Genomic DNA, 25,729 nt, shown 5'->3' on the forward strand with positions numbered 1-25,729 from the left:
GGGTTAATTTCAGAAAATTGTTTAACCTATATATTTAAAATCTCCCAAAAAATAAATTTATATAAATTCTAATAGACGCAATTTAAAATTAATAATAATTAAATGTATTCACGTTCGAGTTTGAATAAAATTAATCTTAAAATTAAAATTTTTTTAAAATATTTTTTTGGGTAGGTATAAAAAGGGTATCATGGTATCGTGTTGGGATTTGTTTTTTTGTTTCTAGGTCATCTCGAAAGGAAGAAAGAAAGAAAGAAAGAAAAAAGTAAACAAGCCTTCCTATTGTGGAATGGTCAAAGAACGTGCACTACAGCATCCCATCGGTAGCTCTAGAATTCAAACAGAGGTTTTGTCATAATAATAATGTAATTAATGGTTTTAATGATAAAGATAACTACATATCCAAATCACTGAAAACGCCAAATAAGGAGACGCCTATCTCAACCATATATGCCATCATCTTCCTTGGCTAGCGTGCCAATCCATTTCCTTCTCTCTCTAAATTTCCCGAGAGACAAACAGAGGCGTGTGCGCCTTGCTTCACTTCACTACCAACCAAGAGATCGTCTTTCCCGGATAATTCCATGGAGTCTGCACCACAACGTCGCCTGACGGCTATACAGACACACCTCATCGCCACCGCCGGCGACGACCGCTCGCATTCACAGCTCCTTACCAATCAAACCGCCGGCGAGTTCGTTTCCGGTAATATCTCGGGTTCTCCATTTAGATTTCTCTTTCTGTGTCTCGAGTTATTGCTTCTATATGTGAAGGTCCGCTTTATATGCCATGTTTGGTGAATAGCACGTTATGTTGTCTCCAGTGATGCTATTGGTTTGGTATAATGCTAGGGTTTTAGGGGTGGGTCAATCCTGATCTCATTGGTTGGGTCGTGCGTATGAAAAACTAGTACTGTAGATATTGGTAATCATTATATTGGTAATCATTGGTTGGGCTATGGCGACTATTTTAGAGTTTTTGGGAACCGATTGAACCAAGATTGATGTTATTGGGGGGAGGGGAGGACGAATGCGTGGCTGGAAGAGAAAAAGTTAGGGGGAATAATAGATGGAGCACTTCACTTTTCCCTGATAGGCTAAGGGACATCTTTGCCTTTATGGTGGGATGTTCTTATGTCTTATATTTTGTTCAGGGAGGTAAAATGCGGGGTTTTCGTAGTGTACTCATCTTTTGTAACTCGATTAGGGCTTATTTGACATATTTGACTATTACAGGATTGGACTCCATCTTTACCTTTCTTTGGGTAATCCTCCACCATAGGAAAAGTAACTTCTTAGGAATGGTACACTCTAAAGCAAGAGAGTTTGTTTCTTGGTTCACTCTCTCTTGTGTACGTTAGAGATGATGACAACTGAGGGGGACAAATGTAAAATATATGACAAGAACATGTTGTGTTAGAGGGATTAATATAATTTGTAAGGAGTCTAATGTGAAATTTGCAATATTAAGAGGTTTTGGTGGTTGATTCTCCATAGCTTTTAATTAAGTATTACAAGGACCTATAGAAATCTGTTACCACATGAATTTTATCTCAAGGGTTAAGTCTTCATTATAGTGTAGTCTGTTACCATTTATTGTTTTCTTGTTAGTAGATGGTCGAGTTGGAAGGCAGGGTTCTCAATGAAAAAGAAATGGATACCTTTACTCTTTAGACATATCTCATCTTTTTTTTTCATTGTAATGTTTTAGATTGGAACAGACCATTCCTTGTGCAATGACAACAATAATGCCTTGGGCTGGCAGTCATCAATAGGGGGGCTTTGAGTCTTAAAAATGGCCTCCTTGTGCAACACTGCTAGAGTTAGGATCATATCCAACTCGCCTTTCCCAATCACCACTTAATGGCCCTTTATGTTTTAGATTAGATGTTATATGTTCATAATGGTGGTAAACAACCATTTCCTCAATATGTTTGGGCATAACTTAGGGTACTTCTGGATCAGTGGTTCATGAAGTTAAGTGGAGATCTACTAGTGAGAAATGATGTGTTGGGGAAGTTGCAGATACTGGTAGATCCTTTAATATGATCATACAAATGAACTTTAGTGAACGTTTCAGGGAATTGGGTCTTACAGGGATACATGAGGGTGAATAAGTGTTGTACTGGTCACTGTTACAGGGGAGTGGCAGTTTTTCTTCATCTTCCTCGGCACATTGCATGGGGATGGGAAAGAGCGAAATCGAGAACTTAGGATAAATTGTCTGCATTTGATTAACTTCTTTTTCTGACATCCTCCGTTCTTTATTTTTAATTTTTAATAACTTTAGATTGACTTCTTTATTTGGGTTCATTTGGGAGTTATTCTTCAAGGGTTAGAAGCGCTCCCTAATGCTTGGAAGCATTTTCTTTACAAAAATTATGTGTTTGGCAAAAATTTAATTCAATTTTTTTTTATGTGTAAAATGAGAGTATTGTATAAAAAGAGCGTGAAAATGAGTGCAGCGAAGTACATTAGACATATATAATGATCATCAAAAAGCGTAAACAAAAAGTAAAAGGGACAATAAAAACTACTTCCTCACTTGATAAAAATCCAACCAATCAACAAAGTCAATTAAGGACATTGGGCCTTCATCTATAGACAACTTAGTCCAAGACAACAAATTACAAAAAAAAAAAAAAAAAAAAAAAGCTTTTTAGCCTTTGGTAAGAAAGTTCTTTGTTTTTAAACAACCTTCTATTCGTCTCATTTTAATTTGTCTAAAAAAGGCACAAACAAGCTGCTTCCCACACTTTTTTTAGTTTCTTCACAACAAAGGAACCATACCATCTTAAGAAGGCCTTTCTAATGGAGGAAGATAACACCTAAGACACGTCAAAAAGAGAAAATAATAGCTGCCGCAAAACCTTCGTCTTGCCATAATAAAGAAGGATGTGATCAATTGATTCCTCATAGATATGGAAAAGGAAACATTTATTAGCCAATGTTCAACCTCTTCTTTGAAGTTCATCCAAGGTCAAAATTTTTTCCACAAAGACATAAAGAAAATAAGGAAGCTAGATAAAGTGCTCTGGATTAGAGTGAGTCTTATCTTTTGGAAATATATTGCCTTTTCCACATTGCCAATCTTTTACAAACCTCAATTCCTCCTTATTCCAAATTGCAAGTATTATAAGGGCACCTAAAGGAAGAAGAGGCTGGACATTGGCTAATAGAGGTTGGACATAGGCCGCAAGTATTAGCTAATGTCCTTCTTCCATTTGCATCAGCCATTTTGAGAAAGAAATTAGTATTTCTATCACCTTCCTTTAACCATGCCTCCCTTGATTTCTACCTCTAAGAAGTTTCTTGCATAAGAGCCCATTTACGATACTCCGCCCTTGCTTCCAACCTCGCATCCACCTCTTCTTGAGATAAAGCACTTGTTCTCCCCTTAGAATCCTAGAAACCCACTTAGGGAAGAACCAATTCCTTTCTAACTATAACATTACCAAAATCCTCTTTGTTGCAACTTTTCAAATTAGACTTTAAAGCGTTCAATTTCATTGCCAAGATGAAGCTATAAGATCCCCCTTAAAGCTGAACCCCAACCACCATCTCTTTAGAATATCTTTGAAAGCCCTTTTCCTTAAGCCACATATTTTGAATCTAAATGGAGTAAAACTTCTCCTCAACTCTATCTCCATCTAACAAAATGGGGCGGTTGATCCGATACAGGTTTGGGTAAGATACATTGCACTACCCCATTGAAATGACATTCCCACCTCTCTAACACCAAAAAGTGGTCTAATCTTTATTGGGATTGATTATTCAAGCACCCCCCGCGGCAACACACACACCCTAAATAAAAGGGCCCTAAAGACAACCTACTGACTTTATTGCTCTTCCTTGGAAATTTGACAATCTTAAAATCTTTTGCAATGCACCAATGGTCATTCTACAGTTCCCTAATCAACCCAAACTTAGCCTCGAAGCTCACTTTATCCTTCCTTAGAGATGGACCATACATCCTTGTGAAAATCCAAAAAACAGTCATCACAATTTTTAAAATGACCCGATATCAAGCACTCACCATCTTCCATGCCAACCATTTGTAACACCCTATTGTCCCAAAAACCAGGACCCTGCTTGTAGCACCCATCGAGTTCACTACACCCTAATCCAAGAATCTTCCCATTCCTGAGCTTTGCACCAAGCTAGTTGACGTATTTTGGATTGTTTCCTATAAACAGACCAAGTATGCTCTCTGCGATTTAGTCAAAGACTTTATAATCATCCTTTTAACACTGTCATTAACCTATTTCACATTCCAATATAAAATTTTTAATTTCATTTGTGACTTGATGAGATAACCCAATCTTCTCTACTCAATCCTTCCTTTGTTCCTGCTCCATTCTAGTTCATTAAACACTCTAGCTTCTTAAGTTCTTTTTCAAATTTTGAAAATACAAATTTATTTCTTCTTCTACGATACACTCAACCCTCTTGCTTCTTTCTTATCTTCATTATTTGAAGGAGGGCTAGCATCTCCTCCTCAAACCCCTATGTTGGTGTGTCCAGGGAATTACTAAAAGCAACCAACTTGCCAAAGGACCATTTTTCCAAGGTCTCCTCTCCCTCAGCATATTCATCCACCCTCCCATTAATGCTGCCTTTCCCAACTTCCACATCCACAATCTCCTTCTCCTTGTTCATCAAAAGCACCACTGAGCTCCCATTAACCATGATCATTCTCAACGGACCTGATTCAAAAATTTGGGTTGCCTTCCCATTCACCCCCTCGATTGGACTTCAAAACATCAAGCTATCTTCATTGGTCACCAACTCCTAACCAAACTTAGAGGAAGGAGAAGAAAGAGAAGCCTTAGCCCCCAAGGAGAACACAAGGAAAGGAAAGGAGCCTGAGAATCTAGCTGCTTCCTCGAAGAGAGCCTCATTGGTGAGTAGGTAACAACTAATCGCCGGCGAGGGGGACAACATTGAAAGCGACGCATCACTCTCGCCAACGATGAATGGCTTCCCAATAGCTCTAACCTCCACCAAAGCTCTCTTCCTCTTTAATAGGCCCAAAGATCTCTCATTACTCGAAGAATCTTAACTTAATAAGACTTGATCCACCCTAAAAGCTTCTTGAGAAAATGAATCATTTGCCCTCTCTGATTGGGCCGTTTCATTGAAACTACCTTTAAAGTAATGAGCCCCTTTCAAATCCTCAAAGCTTGGTATCTCAAGCCCACTTTGGCTTCACCTTGAGCTCCCTTAAAACATGCCACATTCAAACACCCTCACCTCTATTAGTTGTTCTCCAATTGCCATCGTTACCCTTTCACCTAGTTGCTGTCTTTTTTTCTATCCTTTTTCTTCGGCAATTAAAAGACGACACACCCTTTGCTTCTTCCTGTACCAACAACTCTTGCCTCCTCATGCCTCCTTATGCCTCCTTATGCCTTTGCTAGTGCGTGACAAATCCACTGATTCACCCCTAACCCCCAAACCACTGGTCTCATTGCTTAGAACCATTTGAGAAACCATGGTGGTACTTCCCATCATAAATGAATAGCTAAGACAAATAGACCCTCCACCACCTGCAAGAACACATGCGTTTTGCTTCTATTTGTTCTCACCAATTGATGAGGATGAATCTTCGAGATATATATCAAGAAAGGAAATTAGTATTAGTTGTAATTAAATTAGGATTAATATTACTTGGAATTAAATTAGGATTCATATTTGTTGGAGTCTAATTAGGATTAGCTAGTTGAGTTATAATATAATTAGAATTTGAGTCATGATAGGTTATTAGATTCCTAGTAGACTTTAGATGTTATAATTAGAATTAGAATCATAATAGGTTATTAGAGTCCTAGTAGACTTTGGATTTCTTAGAGAAGCCTATAAATAGGCTAATCAATGTAAATCAAAGGGATGAATTTGATGAATAATATTATACTTTCTTTCATTGCAAGGTTGCAGCCCTCAATGGTAAGACTCCATTGATTTTCTTCTAGGTGAGAATCCTAGAAGACCTTAGTGAGACTCTAGGGTTTTCCATCTTTTCTTCATTCTTTCTTCTTTCTCTCTATTTCTTATCTTATAATTTTCTCTACCATCAAATTTATTTTTTGTTCCTCTCCTTACACCCTAAAAGTAAAACCCTAGCCCACCTACCCTTGAGTGTAGGCAACCATCCTAGGGTTGTCCTACATCACCAACACTCTCACTCACTACAGGTGACATAGGAGAGCAGTATCTTCATCCACTGCAATAAAATCACTACAACAATCTCCAAGCTTTTTGAACACCTCCTAGCACCATAGGTATAGAGGGAGCCCTTATACTCTCACCCATACTTCCTTAGCATGAACACCCTTTTCAAAACACCTTAACTCTAGAACCCACCTATCCAAATGCAAAAACTTTTCCTTATACCTTCTTAAGCCCCTTCAAAGCACCCTTTCAACATCAAAGCTTTCCTCAAAATCAAGCAAAAGAAGGGAACTCCTTAATAATGAAATCCTCAATCCTCTCCTCAAAGACTAGTAATGGGCCACCCATATTTTCAACAAAATCAACCTTGGAACTAAATTGGAACACTCTTCCTATCTCCTTACTAGACGGTGCCTCAAATGTTCCTTCGTACGTTGAACCTTCTCATTTCTAACTTGAATCCATTCAACTTCACCCATCCTACCATGAGCTTTCCTTACTAAGTTTGCATAAAAGCCTTTTACTGACTCTACTGAACTACCTCCTTTCTCCACTTGCCTTGAGGCAATTGAGGATGGGAGCATCGTTGCCTTTGAGGATTGAACTACATAGAGACAACAAAGCTTCTTAGCCAAAATAGGTGAACCCCCAGGAAGACCCCTTCCTTTAGGAAAAAACAAAGAAAATCTCTTGGCCTCCATAGAATTTACCGAGCAAAGAATGTACGTCCTTGTCTTGTTTGATCAACGCTTTAGCCTAAACTCTCTACCATCTTCATCCTTGCAACAAGCTTCCACACCTTCCAACAGACAACACTTCCCAAACCTAATCCAAGAAGAAAAACCGTTGCTTCTCTTCAAGATTTTTCCTATCAGCTTTCCTTCAATCTCCTCTATTGAGATTTCAAAGGATTTGGATTCCATTGCAAACCAACTCCTACTTCCTCTCATCAAATTTTAAAATTACTTCTAAAAATCTAGAGAATCACTTGAAATAATATTTGAATTAGCATAATGTAAGTGCTTCTTCCAAAATCGCTTTTTTTGTTATGTATTCCACTACCAGAAACACTTTGAAAACACTTTTTGGTTTATATCCAAACCTTAACTAATTTTGATAGAAATGTTACCTGTAGAAGTGTTGTCTACCAACATAAGTGTTAAGGCTAAAAGCGCTTTTATGAGAATCAGTCCCAAAAAAGCCTTGATGTTATTTAACAGTTCACTTTTCATAGGCTTATGGTTATGTAAGTCAAGCAGTTTAGCAGTTGGAGTGCTTTATGGGAAATGATATAAACAGCATGAAGTGTATATTTTGTTCTTTGTTTCCTTAGTCAGTGGTCTAGCCTGCTTTAGATTCATGAAGGGGCTTATTATGAATGTTATGAAGTGATTTTGTTGTCCATTACTTTTCAATTTTTGCTGCTATACCTGAGAAGTTATCAGAGATTTTTTCTGTTTCTGGGTGAGAATCTTTTTTACAGTAATGCACTGTTTGCCTCTATTGATTAATCAATCCATTTTAGTCCTGGCAGCTTTTTAGCTTTCCACTTTTTGTATGCCATTTATTTCTCTTCATGTTTATGTTATATGTTCATGCATTAATTTGCTGAATTTGTGGCATTAATTCTGAGCAGAGCAGGGCTATAGTGTGGTGCTTCCAGAGAAATTGGAGACAGGAAAGTGGAATGTCTACAGGTAGGAATTTTCCTCTTTTGTTTTGTTTTGTGTTTTTTTCCCCCACTTGGTCATTCATTCTCAACTTGTTAAGATTTCATTTTCCTTGGCAGATCTGCACAGTCTCCTTTGAGGCTTGTGAGTAGATTCCCCGATCATCCTGAAATTGGTACATTGCACGATAATTTTGTGTGAGTATCGCTCTGTTTACTTGGCTAAATTACAACTGAGTTTTGTTACAATTGTGAATGCTAGTTTTTATATTTGACTGCCCATGTATTTTTTGCATTTAGAAAATTATCTAAATTATTTCTTCCAACATTTTGAGGATAGGCACTCAGTTGAGACCTTCCGTGATTACAAGTATTTGGGTACACGAATTCGAGTTGATGGAACAGTTGGAGAGTAAGTTGCTCATCTGACTAACTTTGCTATTTCATCATTGAAGTTCCCTTATTCATTTGCATTCATTGCCTACACTTTCAAGGTACAAATGGATGACATATGGAGAAGCAGGTACTGCTCGATCAGCAATTGGTTCTGGTTTAATATACTATGGAATACCGAAAGGATCTTGAGTTGTCCAAATTCTAAATTAAGTTTGAACATTGTCATGCACTCTTAATTTCGTTCTTGGATTGGACCTATGTTTTTCTAAAATGTTTTGTGAAAACATCTACTCAAGATTTTCAAATCCATTCTTTCTTAACATTTGGTTATCCATTGATTTTCCTTTTTTTTTTAATATAATTTTCTTTAATGTTGTAACAGGGATCTTGTGTTGGCCTATATTTTATCAACAGACCTGAGTGGCTCATTGTTGATCATGCCTGCTCTGCATTTTCATATGTATCAGTTCCTTTATATGACACTCTTGGTTCGTAATTGGTTATTGTATAAAACTTTATCGGACTTTTGCCTAGCTTGGCCAAACCACTGCTACAAATCTACTAAAGCTTAACAAAGCCTTGATAATTGTTGCTCTGCAGGTCCAGATGCTGTCAAGTATATTGTAAATCACGCTGTCTTACAAGCTATATTTTGTGTGCCACAAACGTTAAACTCTGTGAGCTCATTTTTTTATTTTTTTTTATGGATGTATTTTAACATTAAGAAATGCATATTGCTTATCAAAAAAAAAAAACATTAAGAAATGCATATTGAGCTCAGGATCAAGTATCATTCATGTCATTAAGAATTTGTCTTTCTATTCTTAATTCTGTTAGTCTAGGAAGTTGGTTATATCCTTGTCAATTTCTACCTTGCTTACTGTAGCCACGTTGAATGTGGAGTTGATGAATGAATGAAATATGGAGCTAATACTAAGATCATATCAAGAACTAAAAATCATTCTTCTTATTCTGCTTCACTAATTGATTAATATCATATGTTACTTCTTTGTTTCTTCTCATGCGAATCTGGTTTATAATTCTTAATGTGCTTTGCTTTTTATTTTTGTCTTCTTTCTTGGAATTGCAGTTGCTGAGCTTCTTGTCTGAGATCCCATCCGTACGTTTAATAGTGGTATAAAAAGCTATATCTGATCTTTCTTAATTGAATGTCTGGATAAGCTAACATTGGCTTTAGTGCTAATGTATGGTTTTCATGAAAGTTCTTTATCTGCTTTCCTTTTTACACAGGTAGTTGGAGGAATAGATGATCAAATGCCATCACTTCCATCAACAACTGGAGTTGAGGTTGTATCATATTCAAAACTACTCAATCAGGTAATTGCATGCTCCTTCCCTGTTCCTCTCCTGGCTCTTTGATTGTTTTTTTGTTTTTCTCCTGTGGTGGGTTGGTCCTCTCCATATTGAACTCCTATCCCTTGCCACCTACACAGGCCTCAGGAATATAATAACATGATCTTTCCTAAAGACAAATCCTTAATGTTTCTTCTCTGCATCACTACAATGAGAATTGATATAATAAAAATCCTTCATTCGAAAGGAGGATTATGGGAATGGGATTAGGTTTTATGTTGTGATTTGGTAATTTTGTTGTTATTGTGTTATCCTTTGCTGCTTAAGGGAGCATTTGGATTAGGTTTATGCTGTGATTTGGTAATTTGTTATTGTTTTATTATCCTTTGTCATTTAAGAAGGCATAAAGAATGCCTTTCAGCAGCAGTTTTCAGAAAGTTCGGAGTGGAGGGCGGACATTGGAAGCCTTCAATTTAATCAAATCGGTTTGCAAGAACCGAAGATGTTGGAGCTCCTCTTCACTGAGGGTGAGTTCCAGGCGGCTTTGATGGATATGAACGGGGATAAAGCCCCAGGCCCCGACGGTTTCACTTTGTTATTCTGGCAAAGATGCTGGGACTTTGTAAAGGAGGAAATTTTGGAGATGTTCAAGGAGTTTTATGACCAGAATGTTTTCCTCAAGAGCCTCAACAATACCTTTTTGGTGTTGTTACCAAAGAAAAGAGGGGTCGAGGAACTAGGGGACTTTAAACCTATCAGCCTTTTGGGGGGGCTTTATAAGCTGTTGGCTAAGGTGTTGGCCAACAGGCTTAAGAAAGTGATAGGAAAAGTGGTCTCCCCTGATCAGAACGCGTTTGTCACGGGAAGACAGATTCTAGATGCCTCTCTTATAGCAAATGAAGTGATTGACGCATGGAATAAAAGGGGTGAGAATGGGTTAATCTGTAAGCTAGATATTGAGAAGGCTTATGATAGTATTAATTGGCAGTTCTTTTGAGGTTTATGGAAAAAATGGGGTTTGACTCAAAGTGGCTGAGGTGGATGTGGTGGTGTATCTCTAGTGCTAAATTCTCAGTCATGGTGAACGGAGCCCCAGCTGGTTTCTTTACTAGCTCAAAGGGGCTGCGTCAAGGGGACCCCCTGTCCCCCTATCTTTTTGTCATGTGGATGGAAGTGTTGAGCGTTCTAATCAGAAGGGCTATGGAAGGGGGATTTATTTCAGGGAGTAAAATTCAGCGTGGTAGAGGGCGGGCTGTCCACGTTGCTCATTTGCTCTTTGCCCATGACACAATCGTTTTTTGTGAGGCAAAAAAGGAGCACTTGACGAATTTGAGTTGGATTCTGTTTTGGTTTGAAGCCGCTTCAGGGTTAAGAATCAATTTGGCTAAAAGTGAGATCATTCCAATAGGGAAGGTGGAAGAGGTGGATGAGTTGGCTGTGGAGTTAGGGTGTAGGGTGGGGCAGCTGCCTGCAGTGTACTTGGGGGTGCCAAATAAGGCTGTCTCTGGGTGGGATGGGGTAGAAGAGAAAGTGAGAAGGGGGCTTGCCCTTTGGAAAAGTCAATATATCTCAAAGGGTAGGAGAATCACTCTAATTAAGAGCACAATGGCAAGCATGCCAGTGTATCAGATCTCCCTCTTTCGAATGCCCATTTCTATGGCAAGGAGATTAGAAAAACCGCAAAGAGATTTTTTTTGGGGAGGGGGGGAAGAACTTGGAGGGGAAAACTCATCTTGTCAATTGGGAGGTGGTGTATGGGGATAAGGAGAAAGGGAGGCTTGGAATAAGGAAGCTAACCCTTGTGAATAAAGCTTTACTTGACAAATGGATTTGGAGATTCGCTTGTGAGAAGAAGGCTCTATGGAAGCAAGTGCTGGTGGCAAAGTATGGTCAAGAGGACTACGGATGGAGGACCAAAAAGGCTGTGGGTGCGTTTGGGGTGGGGGTTTGGAAGGAGATTTTAAAGGAAGCTGGCTGGTGCTGGGAAAACTTGGCGTTCAAAGTGGGGAAAGACAATAAAATTAGGTTCTGGATTGACACTTGGTGTGGGGATATAGTGCTGTCCTAAAGGTTCTCGCACCTCTACATCTTGGCAGCTCATAGAAACGCGACAGTTGAAGAAATGTGGGATCAGAATTTTGGAGAAGGGGGCTGGAATTTGAGATTTATTAGGGATTTTAATGATTGGGAGGTGGAGATGGCAGACAATTTGCTCCAGGTGTTGAGGGGATTTAGGATCACTTGGTAGGAAGATTCGGTTTTTTGGAAGGGAGGGGAAAGTGGGCAGTTTAGAGTGAAGGAAGCGTACAGCCGGTTGGATAGGCCTCTGGAGGTCGTCTTCCCGAAAAACAAAATTTGAGTGGAGAGAGTTCCTACTAAAATTATGTTTTTTGCGTGGGAAGCCACTTGGGGGAAGATGTTGACTTTTGATAGGCTCCAGAAGAGAGGATGGCAGCTTCCCAACCACTGTTTTTTGTGTGCTTGTGAAGCGGAAAATGTGAACCACATCCTTATTCATTGTACAGTGGTCAGAGTGTTGTGGGATTAGTTGGGGTTCAGTGGGTTTTTCCTAAAACTGTAAAGGAGGTTTTATATAGTTGGGGGGGGGGGGGAGTTAGCAATTCAGAGGCTTAAATATTCTTTTGTATGTAACATTTGAGGTTGGGCTAAATTGTATATGGGTGAGGAGCCGCATTCCCTTATAGGATTCCTGGAGTGGTTAGCCTCCAGATAAGGGGTGGTGAGTTTTTGGTCTTTTTTGCTTGTAAGGCCTTGGCTGCCTTGTATACGTCCTGTATACTATGGGGCTTTTTTGCTTTCTTTGAATGAATTCTGTGCTTACTTATAAAAAAAAAAGTGTAATACTTCCATTTTCACCTGCATCTTTCCATCACAGATGATTTTATAATTTCATGTGATTATCCTTTGTTTATTTGCTGGTAGTGATGTATGAATATATGTATGTGGCATTAGTTTCTTGGAGCATGGCGACATCTCTCTGTTATCGAAAGCTGCTTGATGTTGTGCATGAACTGATGCCTTTATTTTTATTTTATTTTAACCCTCAGTTCTTAAGCGTTGCAGCTTGTTTAACCCTAGTTGTTCTCTCTGTCTGGTATATTGAATTCCATTGCATACATGCACCCTCATGACCCAAGTTCCTGTTAATTGATTTTGGGGAGTTGTGCATACCTTGTGTCAAAATGTCATATCATGTTCATACCACAAATAACAGCACTGGTTTTTTGGTTGATTACGATCTTCATGTCTCATACTTCTATTGAACATAAGCTGCTCTTAGCCCATCTAGGTATCACATTCTTTTACACTTCTTATCAATGTTCTGTTTCAATATTAAATAATGATATTGCAAATCCTTTTTCTTTTTTTCTTTTTAATTATAAATAAAATAAAATAAAATAAAATAATTTTCTCACTGTAATCTAATGGTTTCCTTAATTTTACAATGGTTCCTTTTAGGGTCGCAGTCATCCCCAACCTTTTTGCCCCCCAAAGCCTGATGATGTTGCAACCATTTGCTATACAAGTGGTACAACTGGGACACCTAAGGTATACTTTTGTTCCTGTGGACTTCAGTTTTCTGATCATGAAGCGCATGTATTCCCCAAGAATGACATGACTGTCTATGTAATTAAATAAAGTTATTTATTTATTTATATTTTTTGGTGACTATGGTAAGGGAGCTGTACTGTCCCATGGAAACTTGATTGCTAATGTTGCTGGGGCCACTCTTTCCGTCAAATTTTACCCCTCAGATGTGTGAGTCAAATATGCAATTGTTGTGCATTATGTTCTGTCTTTCTGTCTTCTCTGAATTACCTGTTATTCTTTCAGTTACATATCATATCTTCCTTTGGCACACATCTATGAACGGGCCAACCAGGTCATGACAGTATATTTTGGAGTTGCAGTTGGATTCTACCAGGGAGTAAGATACTTAACATTTCTTATTTAATTCAAGTCTATGAATTTTACTAAATTTTTTACCATTCCAATTCATGGTGCAATCTAAGCAATTTCCATTCCAATTCTGATGCAATCTATGCATCTCTGACCTGGGAAGTGAGGTGTAGACATGTTTATCTAGATTTGACTTTATCTGGTATCCCTTTTCCCAACAACTTAGTCTGTTGGGGTAAGCGGGAATCTGACTTGGTGTCATATCAAACTTCTGATTCATTGAGGTCTTGGATCAGACCTCTCCAAGAACCTTTGTTTGTTCCCTCATTTGTTTATCTGTTTTCATGCCTGTCTCTCCATGTGTGGGTGTAGGGGTGGCTAGGTTGTAGTGCCGTAGTGTCACCATCAGCCTGTGTACCAAAGGAAAAAAATAAGAAAAAGGAAAAGGAAAAAATGTAAACATAGAGAAGCGAGTGGATTTTTCTAAGAAGGCATTATGCAAAATATAATTCATTATGATCATATTTTTCCATCATAATTTTGTTTCCAAAAGTGAAAGGAAGGTATTCTTGACTTGGTGGTGGTTCATTTTTCTGTCGTTCCTTAAAATGCATAAAGTTCATTACTTCTTAATGGAACACAATGCTGTGAGTTCTTCCCTTTTTCCATTCATATTCTTGCTAAAGTTGTTGAAATGTGATCAATGTGATATATCTGATGTAGGATCACATAAGCACCTTTTTTCATGTAGAAGAGAAATTGACTGAGAAAGGAGTTAGATGAGAGAAGAAGAAATTAGATGAGAAATTATGAGAGGAGAATGGCTATAAGAAAGGTCTAGATTCAGAAGATAAAGGGATGAGATCAATAGGTTGACGAGGAGCATGATCATAAGTGATCTCAAATATTTACCAAATTGTTATAGGCAAACTCTATTGATGGCAGCATCGAATCCCAATTACCTTGTTTCTCTCTGACAAGACTCTTAAGCAAGTCTTCTAAGCTACATTTAACAACCTCACTTTGACCATTGGTTTGAGGATGACAGGCTAGGAGAATTTCATATGTGCCAAAAATTCTTTGAAGTGTATTCCAAAAATAACTAACAAATTTGATATCTTTATTTAATGCTAATAATTTGGTTAAACATGAGGCTTCAATTGTTTTACTACAAGGGATAACATGTGTTATCTTAAAAAACCAGGCTACCACAACAAAAATAGAATTATGCCCTTGATTTGATTTCGGTAACCCCAAGAACAAAATCCATACTAATGTTGCTTTAAGGGGTGCTATACCAAGGTGTCTACAATGTATTGTCTCTTCTTTGTCTTAGCTTGCGGACAAGTCAACACTATGACTGAATTTTAGCAATCTCTCTTTTCAAGGGAGGCAAATAAAACCTATCCTCTGTCAAGGCAATAGTGTTATTCCTATCAAAGTGATCGGCTAGACGTTCACCATGTGAAGAAATTTGACGGAGAGAATACTTCTTTTTCTTATTACAGAAAGTTATACACAAATGGCTGCCCTAGAAAAGAAACCTAATCCCTAGTTTTGAGGAGAGAATGCCTCATAGTTGTAAATTTGAATGAATATCTCATTTGTGTCTCTCAGTTGTAACATAACTGTAATCTTACCTAATTAATTTTGAATTTCCATAATCCCCCATAAACTAGGTTGTAAATGTTGATCATTCTCAACTTGGATCTCAAATCTTCAAAGCTGGTTCTAGAAAGCACCTTGGTAAGGATGCATGTTGTTTGGAGAGCTCTTGGAGTGTAAACCAATGAAATTTTCCCATTCTCTATCTTCTCCTTAATAAAATGATGATCTATTTCCACATGCTTTGTCTAATCATGATGAATGGGGTTCTTAGCAATACTTATGGTAGCTTGATTGTACAAAACATCTTTATAGGATCTTTTACTAGAATTTTCAGCTTGTTTGGGAGTCTTTTTAACCACATTCCTTCACAGATTCCATGTGTCATAGCTCTAAATTCTGCTTCTACGCTGCTCTAAGCTACAACAAACTGTTTCTTGCTTCGCCATGTAACCAAATTCCCCCATATATAGTTGCAATTTCTTAAAGTTGATCTTCTATCAGTTATGGAGCCAATCCAGTCTGCATTTGAAAAAACCTTAATGTTTCTCTTTTGTGGTCTTTTGAAAAAGAGTCCCTTTCTTGGAGTCATTTTAAAAATATCTTAGAATATGATACACAACTTTCATATGTTGCTTTGTTAGATTGTTCATGAATTAGCTAATACGTTGACTGTAAAAACAATGTCTGGTCTTATGTGTGAGAGATTGATGAGTTTGTCCACAAATCTTTGACATCTTCCTTTATTCACCGGTCTGGTTTGGTTTGGTTAGGCTATCTATAGGGCGTAGTTGTTGGTTTTTGTGTCTTCGCTTCTTTTTTTTTTGGGGTGTTTTGGTTGCTTTGTATACATCATGTATGCTTTCTTCTCTCTTTAATACATTTTTCACTTACCTATAAAAAAAAATCCCCCTTTATTCACCATAGCACTTTGATAGTTTCTAGTTTAGTAGTGTAGTCCATAAGTGTGTTTGCATGTTTACAATCAAACATCCCAATCTCCTTTGGTAGTTTGGCCCATTCAATTTGTGTCCAATAATGAAAAGAGGAGCACCATCTAATTTTCCATGTTGCTTGGAATAGGAGCTTCTTGAGTGGAGGTGACTTTTGAGGTTAAGGAGTCCTTGGTGGCCATTCCGTATTTGGTCATGAACACATTGAATGGTTTAGATTCTGCTCTGATACCATGAAGAAATTTGAGGGAGAAAATAATGCTTTTTTTATAAAATTGATTATAGTACAAGTATATTTATACACGATGTTACCCTTGAAAAGAAATCTAATCCCTGGTTTTTAGGAGAGAATATCTCACAACTGTAAATTCACATGAATAATGAATATCTCACAACTGTATGTCATAACTGTAAATTCACATGAATATCTCACAGTTGTATCACTCAGCTGTAACACAGTTGGAATCTCACAGCTGTAACACAACCATCAATTCCTAATTAATCCGAATTTCCACACTATTTAACTTCCAAATCAAGAAATCTCAAATAAAGGTGTGAAAACTACATAGCTTATACCATCTAAACAAGTAGCCATCACAAATTATAGAATCAACGTGATCTCAACGATGACCTTTTTGAATTTCTCGGAAAATGACATCAAAATTAAGACAATTAAGGGCTTGTTTGCAAATGTTTTCGAAAACAATTGTTTAGAACAGTTTTCAAAAACAGTTCTCTAATGTTTACTCAAACAAAAGTTTGTTTGGGAACTTAAAATGCTCTCAATCTTTTTTATGTGTTTTCAAATATTTCTTAAAAACAACTTTTATTTGTGATACTTTATTTCAATCATTTTCAATATTTATACAATTATTTTTTAAAACAATTCTAAAAAAAACAAGTAAAACAATTAAATTATGTTATTAGAAAACACTATATTTTTATAATAAGTTCTCAAAAAACTATTTTTTTGCCAAAAAAATTACCAAACGTGTTTTCAAATTTAGAAAATAGTTCCCAAATAGGCTCCAAGATACCCATCTTTTATTCTCTCAAATTCAACGACATGGACACTCGTAGCTTTTAAAATGGCCACTTCATGACTAAAGGCATCAACACCTTTATTCTAAATTCCCGCACGATGGTGTGGAGAACAAATGTGTATTCTTGAAGAAACTCTTATCCCTTACTATGATTGGCTCTCAACTTACTTTGAGAACTAAGATACCTTAATGCTTGATGGTCAAAGTACAACACAAACTCTTAAGGTAATAGATCATACTTCCAATGATGAAGTGCTTGCAAAACAACATAGAACTTTTTATGATAAATGGAATACCTCTATTTAGTCTCATTGGGTTTCTTACTAAAGTATACAAGATGCCCTTCTTGACTTCAGACACCACCTATGCCAACCCCTTATGCGTCGCCTGCCACCTCAAAGACTTTTGAAAAATTTGGATTGCTTAAGTAGGTGCTTTAGTCATTTTTCATTTTAAAAGCTTTTTAAAAATTTGGATGACTAAGACTATGTTGAATAGAACTGTTTTCAATAGCCTTAGCCCTTGTGCTGTCCTAGTCTTGCTCACCCTTACCATGACAATGGTGACACTGTGTTAGAACCACTAGATTGAAGAGCACTTGAAATGGACTCTCCACCCTTATCGTTGCTTACTCCCCTGACTAGTGTTTTTACTGCCATGTGAAGTGATTTGAGTGACTTTAACACTGCAAGTATCTCTGTGGTTGTCTCCGACCCTAGCTAGAGATAATCCTTGTGAACAATAAGACTTGCTAGTTTGAGAAATCCTAAGATCTCTGTCTCTAAAGCCTTGTGATAGGCTTCTTCTAAAGTGTTTTTACTTCTCTTTTAATTTGTGGTCTCAATCCATTGATAAATTTTGCCAGAGTTACCCAAGATTCCTCCCTTGCATTGAAGCCTCTTAGAATGAGCTAAGTAGTCTTTGACATTGGAAGATAATTGCTTAAGGTTAATTTCACATTTCAGCCCAACAGGTGATTGGTTCTTCACCTAATCACACTAGGTTAGATGTGACACTTTGCCAATATTGCTTTACAGAGCCAACAAGTTTCATTCTGGTGAATCAAATGTGTTGGGTGTCCTACATATCATTAAAAGCAATCCTCAAGATTTGCTAATTGTCCATCATAACTAGGGGCATCTACTTGAACCTTCTTGGTTGTATTCACTTGAATTATCATTGTGGCTGGCATGAATGGGTCATTCTCACCCAGGTCTCCTAGTCCATCATGAGGGTCATTATTGATTGTGTAATTTTGGGCTCTGCTTCCCCTTATAGTTTTTCTAAGGTTCTCTTATTGTGCATTTATCAGTGTGGTTAAGAGACCTTAGCATGACCATGGACTCTCAAAAGGAATAAGATTTGGTTCATTGGTAGGCATTCCAAAATGAGAGTCTACACTATTTTTGTTCTAAGGTGTAGAAACTGGGTGACTCAAACTGATGTCCTTTGGTTAGACATATACCTAAATTGACTTGTAATTAGGAGAATTGCCTAGCCTTCTCAGAATGAAATTCAATCAATTCAGAACAAAATTCTGTTTGAAAGTCATTACAGAGTTGTCTATAGAATTCTGTTGAAGCAAATTGGGTCAGGGAGATGACTCAAGGACCATGAATGAAGAAAGCATAACAAAAAAAATCATGAGATAGGTGTATAAGGATTTTTTTTCCCTTTTTAAAAAAAAATTAAAGTAAGGGTGCGAAGGAAAAGAAAATTAAAGGGTTCGATTAGAAGAATGAGAGCTTTAAATTAGCTCACAACCAGATCTCAGGATTGGCCGACAAATTATTGACTTTCCAAGTAATAAAAATATTAGTCAACTTCAATGAGAGAATACATACCTTATCAATTCTACAATTAATCTCTAGCGTGAACTTCTTATGATGGCTTTTTTTTTTCCTTTTATTATGATGGCCTTTTTTTTTTTGATGGATTTATTTGCTTTAATACCAAATTGTTGTAGGACAATGGAAGCACTTTTTATTTTTATTTTTGTTCTTTTAAATATAGAAGTGAAATTAGTTAAGAAAGGAGTTAGACTAGAAGAGAAGAAATTATGAGAAATTATGAGAGAATCAGAAGAGAGAAAAGACAAATTTTCTGGATATTTTTCAAAAGTAATAGTAGTCTACATTGTTATAAATTAGCCTCAATTATAAGTAATTGAAGATACAAATCCTAAAGGAAGTACCACTTTAATCCTAGTTGAAATATTGAACTAAAGTGATAAGAATTGGAACTAAACTTGAAATGAGCAATTTTAATTCCCTTCATTATGCTGTTTTGCTTTCAATCTGAGGTGGAAAGTCCCTTTTATATAGACCAAAAAGAGACATACTAAAAGGTGCCTAAGAAAAAACGAGTCAGAACCCTGTTTTTTGTGTGGTTGTGAAGAAGAAACTGTAAATCATATTCTTTTACACTGTACAGTGGTTAGGGTCCTCTGGGAGATCATTCTCGCCTTGTTTGGGGTTTCGTGGGTGTTCTCAGAGACAGTTAAAGAGGTGTTGTTCAATTGGAAGGGCCTTTTTGTGGGGAAAAAAAGGAAAAATATTTGGAATTCCATCCTGTTGTGTATTTTTTTGACGGTTTGGAAGGAGAGGAATAGGTTAGCTTTTAGGGGGAGGGGGGGGGGGGGGGGTCTTTAGCTATACAGAAGCTCAAAAATTCTTTTGTTTGTAATCTTTGGAGTTGGGCTCGGGTGTACATTGGTGAGGAGTCCTTGTCTCTCGTAGGCTTTTTGGAGTGGCTAGCGTCCACTTAAAGGTTGGTGAGGTTGCTTGTTTTTTGTGTCTTTTGGTTTAGGCTGCAGTGTATACTCCCTGTATGCCTTGTGGCTTTTTGCCGTTTCTTAATCTATTGCTTGCTTATTTATCAAAAAAAAAAAAGGCTAAAATCATAACAAAAATTAAAGGCCCCAACATGGTCTAACCCAGAACAGTTGAGAGAATCTTAAAAAGGGAGCTTTACCGACCCCAAAACAGCCCCAAGGTAATCCAAACAAAACTTCAGGAAAGATTCTTTGGGGGCCTGATCCAAGCACTCAAGATCTTCAAATACAAATAGTTACAGGTAGTGCATGCTGATTAAGTGAACTGGTATTTTTACTTATGATTATTTTGTCTCTTTCTTTCCCTATTGTTTTATTATGGACATAACTGATCCTTTATGCAATGGGTACTTATCTTCACAACATTTATTTTAAATGCATGTCATTTTTTAACTCAGATTTACTATCATATTCATTATGGTAAAGTAGAGAGTCTTTTCTTCTTTATTTTTGTTCTTTGAAGAGCCGATATAGGCATTTATGTTTTTGAAACCTTTGTATAGGACAATTTGAAACTAATGGATGATATGGCTGCTTTAAGACCAACTATATTCTGCAGTGTTCCTCGACTGTACAATAGAATCTATGCTGGGTAATAATTCTCTGGTGTTATTTTATAATTTATTCATGTGATTGTAACTCATATGAGCATTAAATATTTTGATCGGTTGCTTTGCTTGTTGCAGCATTACAAATGCTGTAAAGACATCTGGTGTTTTAAGGGAGAGGCTGTTCAATGCTGCATACAATGCTAAGAAGAGAGCAATATTGAGTGGTAAAATATACTATCAATTAGATTTTTGTCACATTTTTGCACGTGGTTGCCTTTTGGGTCTCTCTTGCTAGACTGTCATACTTAAAACATAGATATTCTCCCTCCATCATAACTAATTGTTAATAAAACTGTATCATTTATGCTGAAGTTTCGGAAGGTTTGTCCTTTCATGCTTCCATAAGTGTGAGTTTGCCTTTGAGTATTAGATTTAAGTATCATATGATCTTTGACTTGTATAAGATTAATAATATGGTTAAAATGAAAGGTACAGATGAATAGCCATGGAAAGATTGTTCTGGAGAGAAAGAGAGCATTTTCAGTTATTTTATTGCATAACAAAGTGATGGGGCTATGCTTCTAAGGGCTTCTTTTTCTTCTTTCTTCTTTCACAATTTGATGAACCTGATCATGAACAATATTGTTGATTATACTTGAGGTCTTAGGGATGCTGGAGGCACTCAGAAAAATAATATTCAACAATCAGTTCATGTTGCATGTTTGGATTTTAACAAGCACTAGCATTGTGTATGAAAGTTGCTTTAATTCTCATTTGTGCTATCCTTCATGAAAAAACCATATTCCCACATGGTGTAACCTTGCCTCAAATTGTTGCAGAACTTAGTGATGTTTGTTCTTCTATTCCTTTGAACAGATGTAAGGGAAGTTGTACAAAAAATTCCTTTAAATTAGCATAAAACATCAGAATATTTGGAAAAGATTTCTGATGAAACAAGTTTTAGTAGCCACCTTATGGACTCCAAGATCAGCTTGTTTGAAGATGTAACTGGCTGAAACATAAGCTTTTAACTTGGAAAATGATTTTGATGTGACATGTAGGTTACTGGCTTTTAAAACTCTGATTATGGTGAATATATAGAAGTTAAATAACTGGAAAAGGATTTGCATGGATAATGAATTTCAACATTTATAAATTTCTTTTAAGGTTTGGAAGCCTAGAACTTCTTGCTTCAAAAGCAATGAAGATCCGGAAAACAATTTTCTTTAGAGCTTTCGAAAACTGTTCCAGGATCCTTTACATTTCCAAGTACTCATTGCTGAATGATCTTCTGTGGTACTGTTCACCTCACTCTTTTCCATGGAAAAACTTGATTATTCTGTGCTATGTGCCTGTGCCTAGCAGATGGGTTGGAGTGTGGATGTGTTTGTAAGTTGGGTTGATGTTTGTTATAGCTATAAACCTGTGATTCTGGGTTATATGTGTAGTATTGGTGCATTTTAAAGATTGTATCACTGTTTTGTTGATCTGATTATGGCTCCAAAGCTGATTCTGCCACTTTTTCTTGCTCCTACCACCAGATGCTTGCTTCTTTTTATTTTTATTTATTTTTATTCTTTTGTCTTTATTGGTTATGTTATATATTATTGTTTCAGGTAAGAATCCATCTCCCATGTGGGACAGATTGGTATTTAATAAAATAAAAGAAAAGCTTGGAGGCCGAGTTCGATTTATGGTTTCGGGTGCCTCACCCTTGTCTCCTGATGTCATGGAATTTTTGAGGATGTAAGTTGATTGTTTTTCTTCTCCCAAATATTGAATGCTTGCTATTAGAATGTAAGGACCCAATGCATATATTGTTAATTTCCTCGTTTTGGGCTCAATAATGAGTTGGGATTACTTAACAGCTGCTTTGGGGGTCGAATAACCGAAGGATATGGAATGACTGAAACTTCTTGTGTAATAAGCTCAATGGATGAGAGTGACAACCTAACCGGTCATGTTGGATCACCTAATCCAGCTTGTGGTGAGTCATCGATATTGGCTGTGTAGATTGGTTGTTGGGGTGGTTGGTATTCCTATCATGATCAGGCATGATATTGATAATCTGACAAAATACATCCACCTGGATTTAGACAAAATTAAGAACCTGGCTGAAGTTTGATAAGTGCATTAGATCATTTTGGATTGTATCGCCTTTCCATCTGGTTTCTTTCTGTTAATAACCATCCACATACTCTTTTCACGTGTATATTCTACCTGCTTTGCCCTCATTTTTTATTGTAATTAATGCAGTCAAGGGATATTGGTAGCTTACAGGTGAGTTAAAACACTTCTGGATTTGAATAGCAAGGTGGAAGTGCCCCAAAAAATAAGTTTGAAATGGTTGTCTTATCATTGGTCCATATGTTGGAGACCTCAATTGATTTCATTTATAAAGATATAATAAAGTTGAAACAAGAAAAATGTGGCTCCTGAGTACAACAATTTTCTTTCCATTGTGGTCTGTGCTGCTCTATTTTGGGATAAATTTATGTTAATTTGTCCTCTTTCAGAAGTGAAGCTTGTGGATGTTCCGGAAATGAACTACACATCTGAGGATCAGCCCTATCCTCGTGGTGAAATCTGTGTTCGGGGTCCCATACTTTTTCTAGGTTACCATAAAGATGAAGTGCAGACGTACCCACCTTGCCTGTTCTGCTGGTTCTTTTGAATGTTGTGCATTTTGTCAAAATTGGATACATCTGATTATGTGATCAAATTGAACAGGAGAGAGGTAATTGATGAAGATGGATGGCTTCATACGGGAGACATAGGTTTATGGTTACCTGGAGGTCGCCTAAAGATCATTGATAGGTAAAGACCATATCATTTTTGTTGACAGTTCTTAGACGAATTAATAATGACTCCTCTCTAGTTTTGGATGACTGAATTGACTGTATGTTCATATCTTGGTCCTGTGATTTTGTTATTGATATAATCAACTATAATTACATACTTCATTTCCTGTGCAATTCTTAGCTTTGTATTAAAAGTTGTTATATGACAGGAAGAAGAACATTTTTAAGTTGGCACAAGGAGAGTACATAGCTCCAGAGAAAATTGAGAATGTATATGCTAAATGCAAATTTGTTGCCCAGTGCTTTGTATATGGTAAGAAAAATGAGATTTTACAAATCTCTCTTTCATCTCTTGCCTGCTGACTGCTTATTTCTCTGATGATAGGTGACAGCATGAACTCATCTTTGGTTGCTATAGTGTCAGTGGATCCAGATGTTTTAAAAGCATGGGCCGCATCTGAAGGCATCCAGGTGATTTCTTGGCTTGATTTATTTAGTGTCACAAACAAGAAAGTGACAATCCTCATCAGATTTTTATTTTTTATTATTATTATTATTTATTTTTTTTATTTTTTTTATTTTATCTGCTTGCATTCTGAGTTTAAAAGATATGCTTGGAAAATTGACAGACTTCATATTGCTGCAGCAGTTGAAGTTCAGATGACTTGTTTTTGCCTGTATAGTTGCATTCTTGGTGCTCTCTGGGCATATCTTGTTGATATTTAAGTGAATATGGTTCTTAGATACAGAGAAGAACATGCTCACTTGAGTCTACTTCAAGGATCTGCAATTGATTCCTTGCTACCAGATAGTATATTTGTTTTCAAATGTATTGATCTAGTTATCTTGTCATTATGGCCTCTTCCCTGATTTGCATTTGTTTGCTCCATTTATTCTGAATTCTCTAATCAAGACCATTGGAACAATAGCTTGCAAGGAAATAATGTCACAGACAATGTGCCCTACTCTGTGTGTGTGTGTGTGTGTGTTGTATCATATTCCTTTTAGTTAAGATGCATTTCAATCCTGAACTATGATTACAAAGAAATGATCATCACTTCATCAAGAATTTCAACCCTTTCTTGTTTCAATCAGAATATTTTAGAACATGATCTCTTTTTGCACTTAAGAAGGGTGACACATCCCAAATTTTCAAGCCACATTCCAGATATATGAAGGCTGACTTATGGGTTTTTCTTTTTTGATTTTTGTTCCTGCTGTGTGCTAATTATTATTTGTCAAAGGTTTGTGTGCATATTGTTGCTTTTCTGTTTCTAAGTAGAACAAGGGTGTTAACTGTTTGATTGAAACCCATTTGACCACTTTTTTATGGTTCTGTGGTAATGTGTGACTGCAGTATCAAGATTTAGGACAACTGTGTAATGACCCAAGAGTGAGGGCTGCTGTCCTGGCTGACATGGATGTTGTTGGTAGGGAAGCTAAGGTAATCTATCTCATCTCTCATAAGAAAAGAAACATTTTTGTCTGAACAAAAATGTTAAAACTAGATCTTCTAGTTTCACAATGTGCAGTTCTTTTCTTCTATTTATTTTATGTACATTTCACTGCAGTTGAGAGGTTTTGAATTTGCCAAAGCTGTGACTTTGGTGCTTGAACCATTTACCATGGACAATGATCTGCTTACTCCAACATTCAAGGCAAGTGTTCAATTTAAAAATCTGAGAAAATAAAACCAGAGCAGACACAATAAAATGGCAGGCTCTCACTGCATTATCTTCTTTCATGTTCTTCCAGATCAAGAGACCTCAAGCAAAGGCATACTTTGCGAATGCAATATCTAGCATGTATGCTGAACTCTCTACATCCGATCCCTCCCCTCAGAGCAAGTTGTGAACTATGTTAACAAAATGCTGTATCAATGCTGAGCATTTCAAACCTGGGATTCAAGCAACCTCCCACTTGATAATAAGATTACTGGAGTGGCAACATAGTAAATGGCTTGGAACCATCCTGAAGGTATCTGATCTTCTACTCCTGCTTTTAACTTTTTCCTCTGTTTCCTAATAAGTTCATTGTGGATATTATAGCTGATCAACCACACCTGATTGCTCAGTTCATCTATGCTTATATTCATTGTTGTATTCTCAAATAATGTATCAGTAATGAAGCTGAAGATGAATTTCAAGGTGTTGGTATTTCATTATTTATGAGCATAACTGTGAATCATCTTGCATGATGATTAGTTCTTGAGGACCAATTGTTATAGATAGCCCCTGCATGAGTGGACATGAGAAATTAGAGTTTATAATTCTAGGAACAGGTGGATCTATGGAAGGAAGATTTCCGGATTCTCAAAGATACGATAAGCAAGCAACATTACCTGTTAATTTAGAACTCAAAAGTATAATCTCCTTGTCATTTCTTCATAAGGAATCCCTGAAGCCATCAAATATTTAATGAAGCCATTATACTTAGTAAAAATACTATTTCACTTTTGTTTTTCCGAAAAACT

General features: G+C 36.9%; 1 protein-coding gene across 1 annotated transcript; it reads left to right on the forward strand.

Annotated features, from left to right (window-relative positions):
• The first annotated feature begins 437 nt into the window (after nt 1-437).
• LOC117914575 (long chain acyl-CoA synthetase 6, peroxisomal-like) lies at nt 438-25,467 on the forward strand. The gene is made up of 23 exons (XM_034829953.1): nt 438-705; nt 7,807-7,867; nt 7,960-8,037; nt 8,180-8,251; nt 8,334-8,415; nt 8,618-8,723; nt 8,836-8,912; nt 9,326-9,370; nt 9,487-9,573; nt 13,030-13,119; nt 13,250-13,329; nt 13,405-13,498; nt 20,408-20,496; nt 20,591-20,679; nt 22,072-22,201; nt 22,324-22,442; nt 22,972-23,095; nt 23,186-23,272; nt 23,466-23,569; nt 23,642-23,727; nt 24,614-24,700; nt 24,828-24,914; nt 25,012-25,467. The coding sequence occupies exons 1-23, from the start codon at nt 585-587 to the stop codon at nt 25,108-25,110; spliced, it is 2,094 nt and encodes a 697-aa protein (XP_034685844.1). The 5' UTR covers nt 438-584; the 3' UTR covers nt 25,111-25,467.
• The last annotated feature ends 262 nt before the right edge of the window (nt 25,468-25,729 follow it).

Source organism: Vitis riparia, chromosome 5 (genome assembly GCF_004353265.1).
Source record: "Vitis riparia cultivar Riparia Gloire de Montpellier isolate 1030 chromosome 5, EGFV_Vit.rip_1.0, whole genome shotgun sequence".
NCBI classification, from domain to species: Eukaryota; Viridiplantae; Streptophyta; class Magnoliopsida; order Vitales; family Vitaceae; genus Vitis; species Vitis riparia.

Excerpts from the sequence above, each read along its gene's own strand:
- LOC117914575 (XM_034829953.1), top strand. The coding sequence starts at position 585 with ATGGAGTCTGCACCACAACGTCGCCTGACGGCTATACAGACACACCTC. Across the intron at positions 8,038-8,179 it reads ACATTGCACGATAATTTTGT|GCACTCAGTTGAGACCTTCC; the intron begins GTGAGTATCGCT and ends TTTTGAGGATAG. Across the intron at positions 8,252-8,333 it reads GTTGATGGAACAGTTGGAGA|GTACAAATGGATGACATATG; the intron begins GTAAGTTGCTCA and ends TACACTTTCAAG.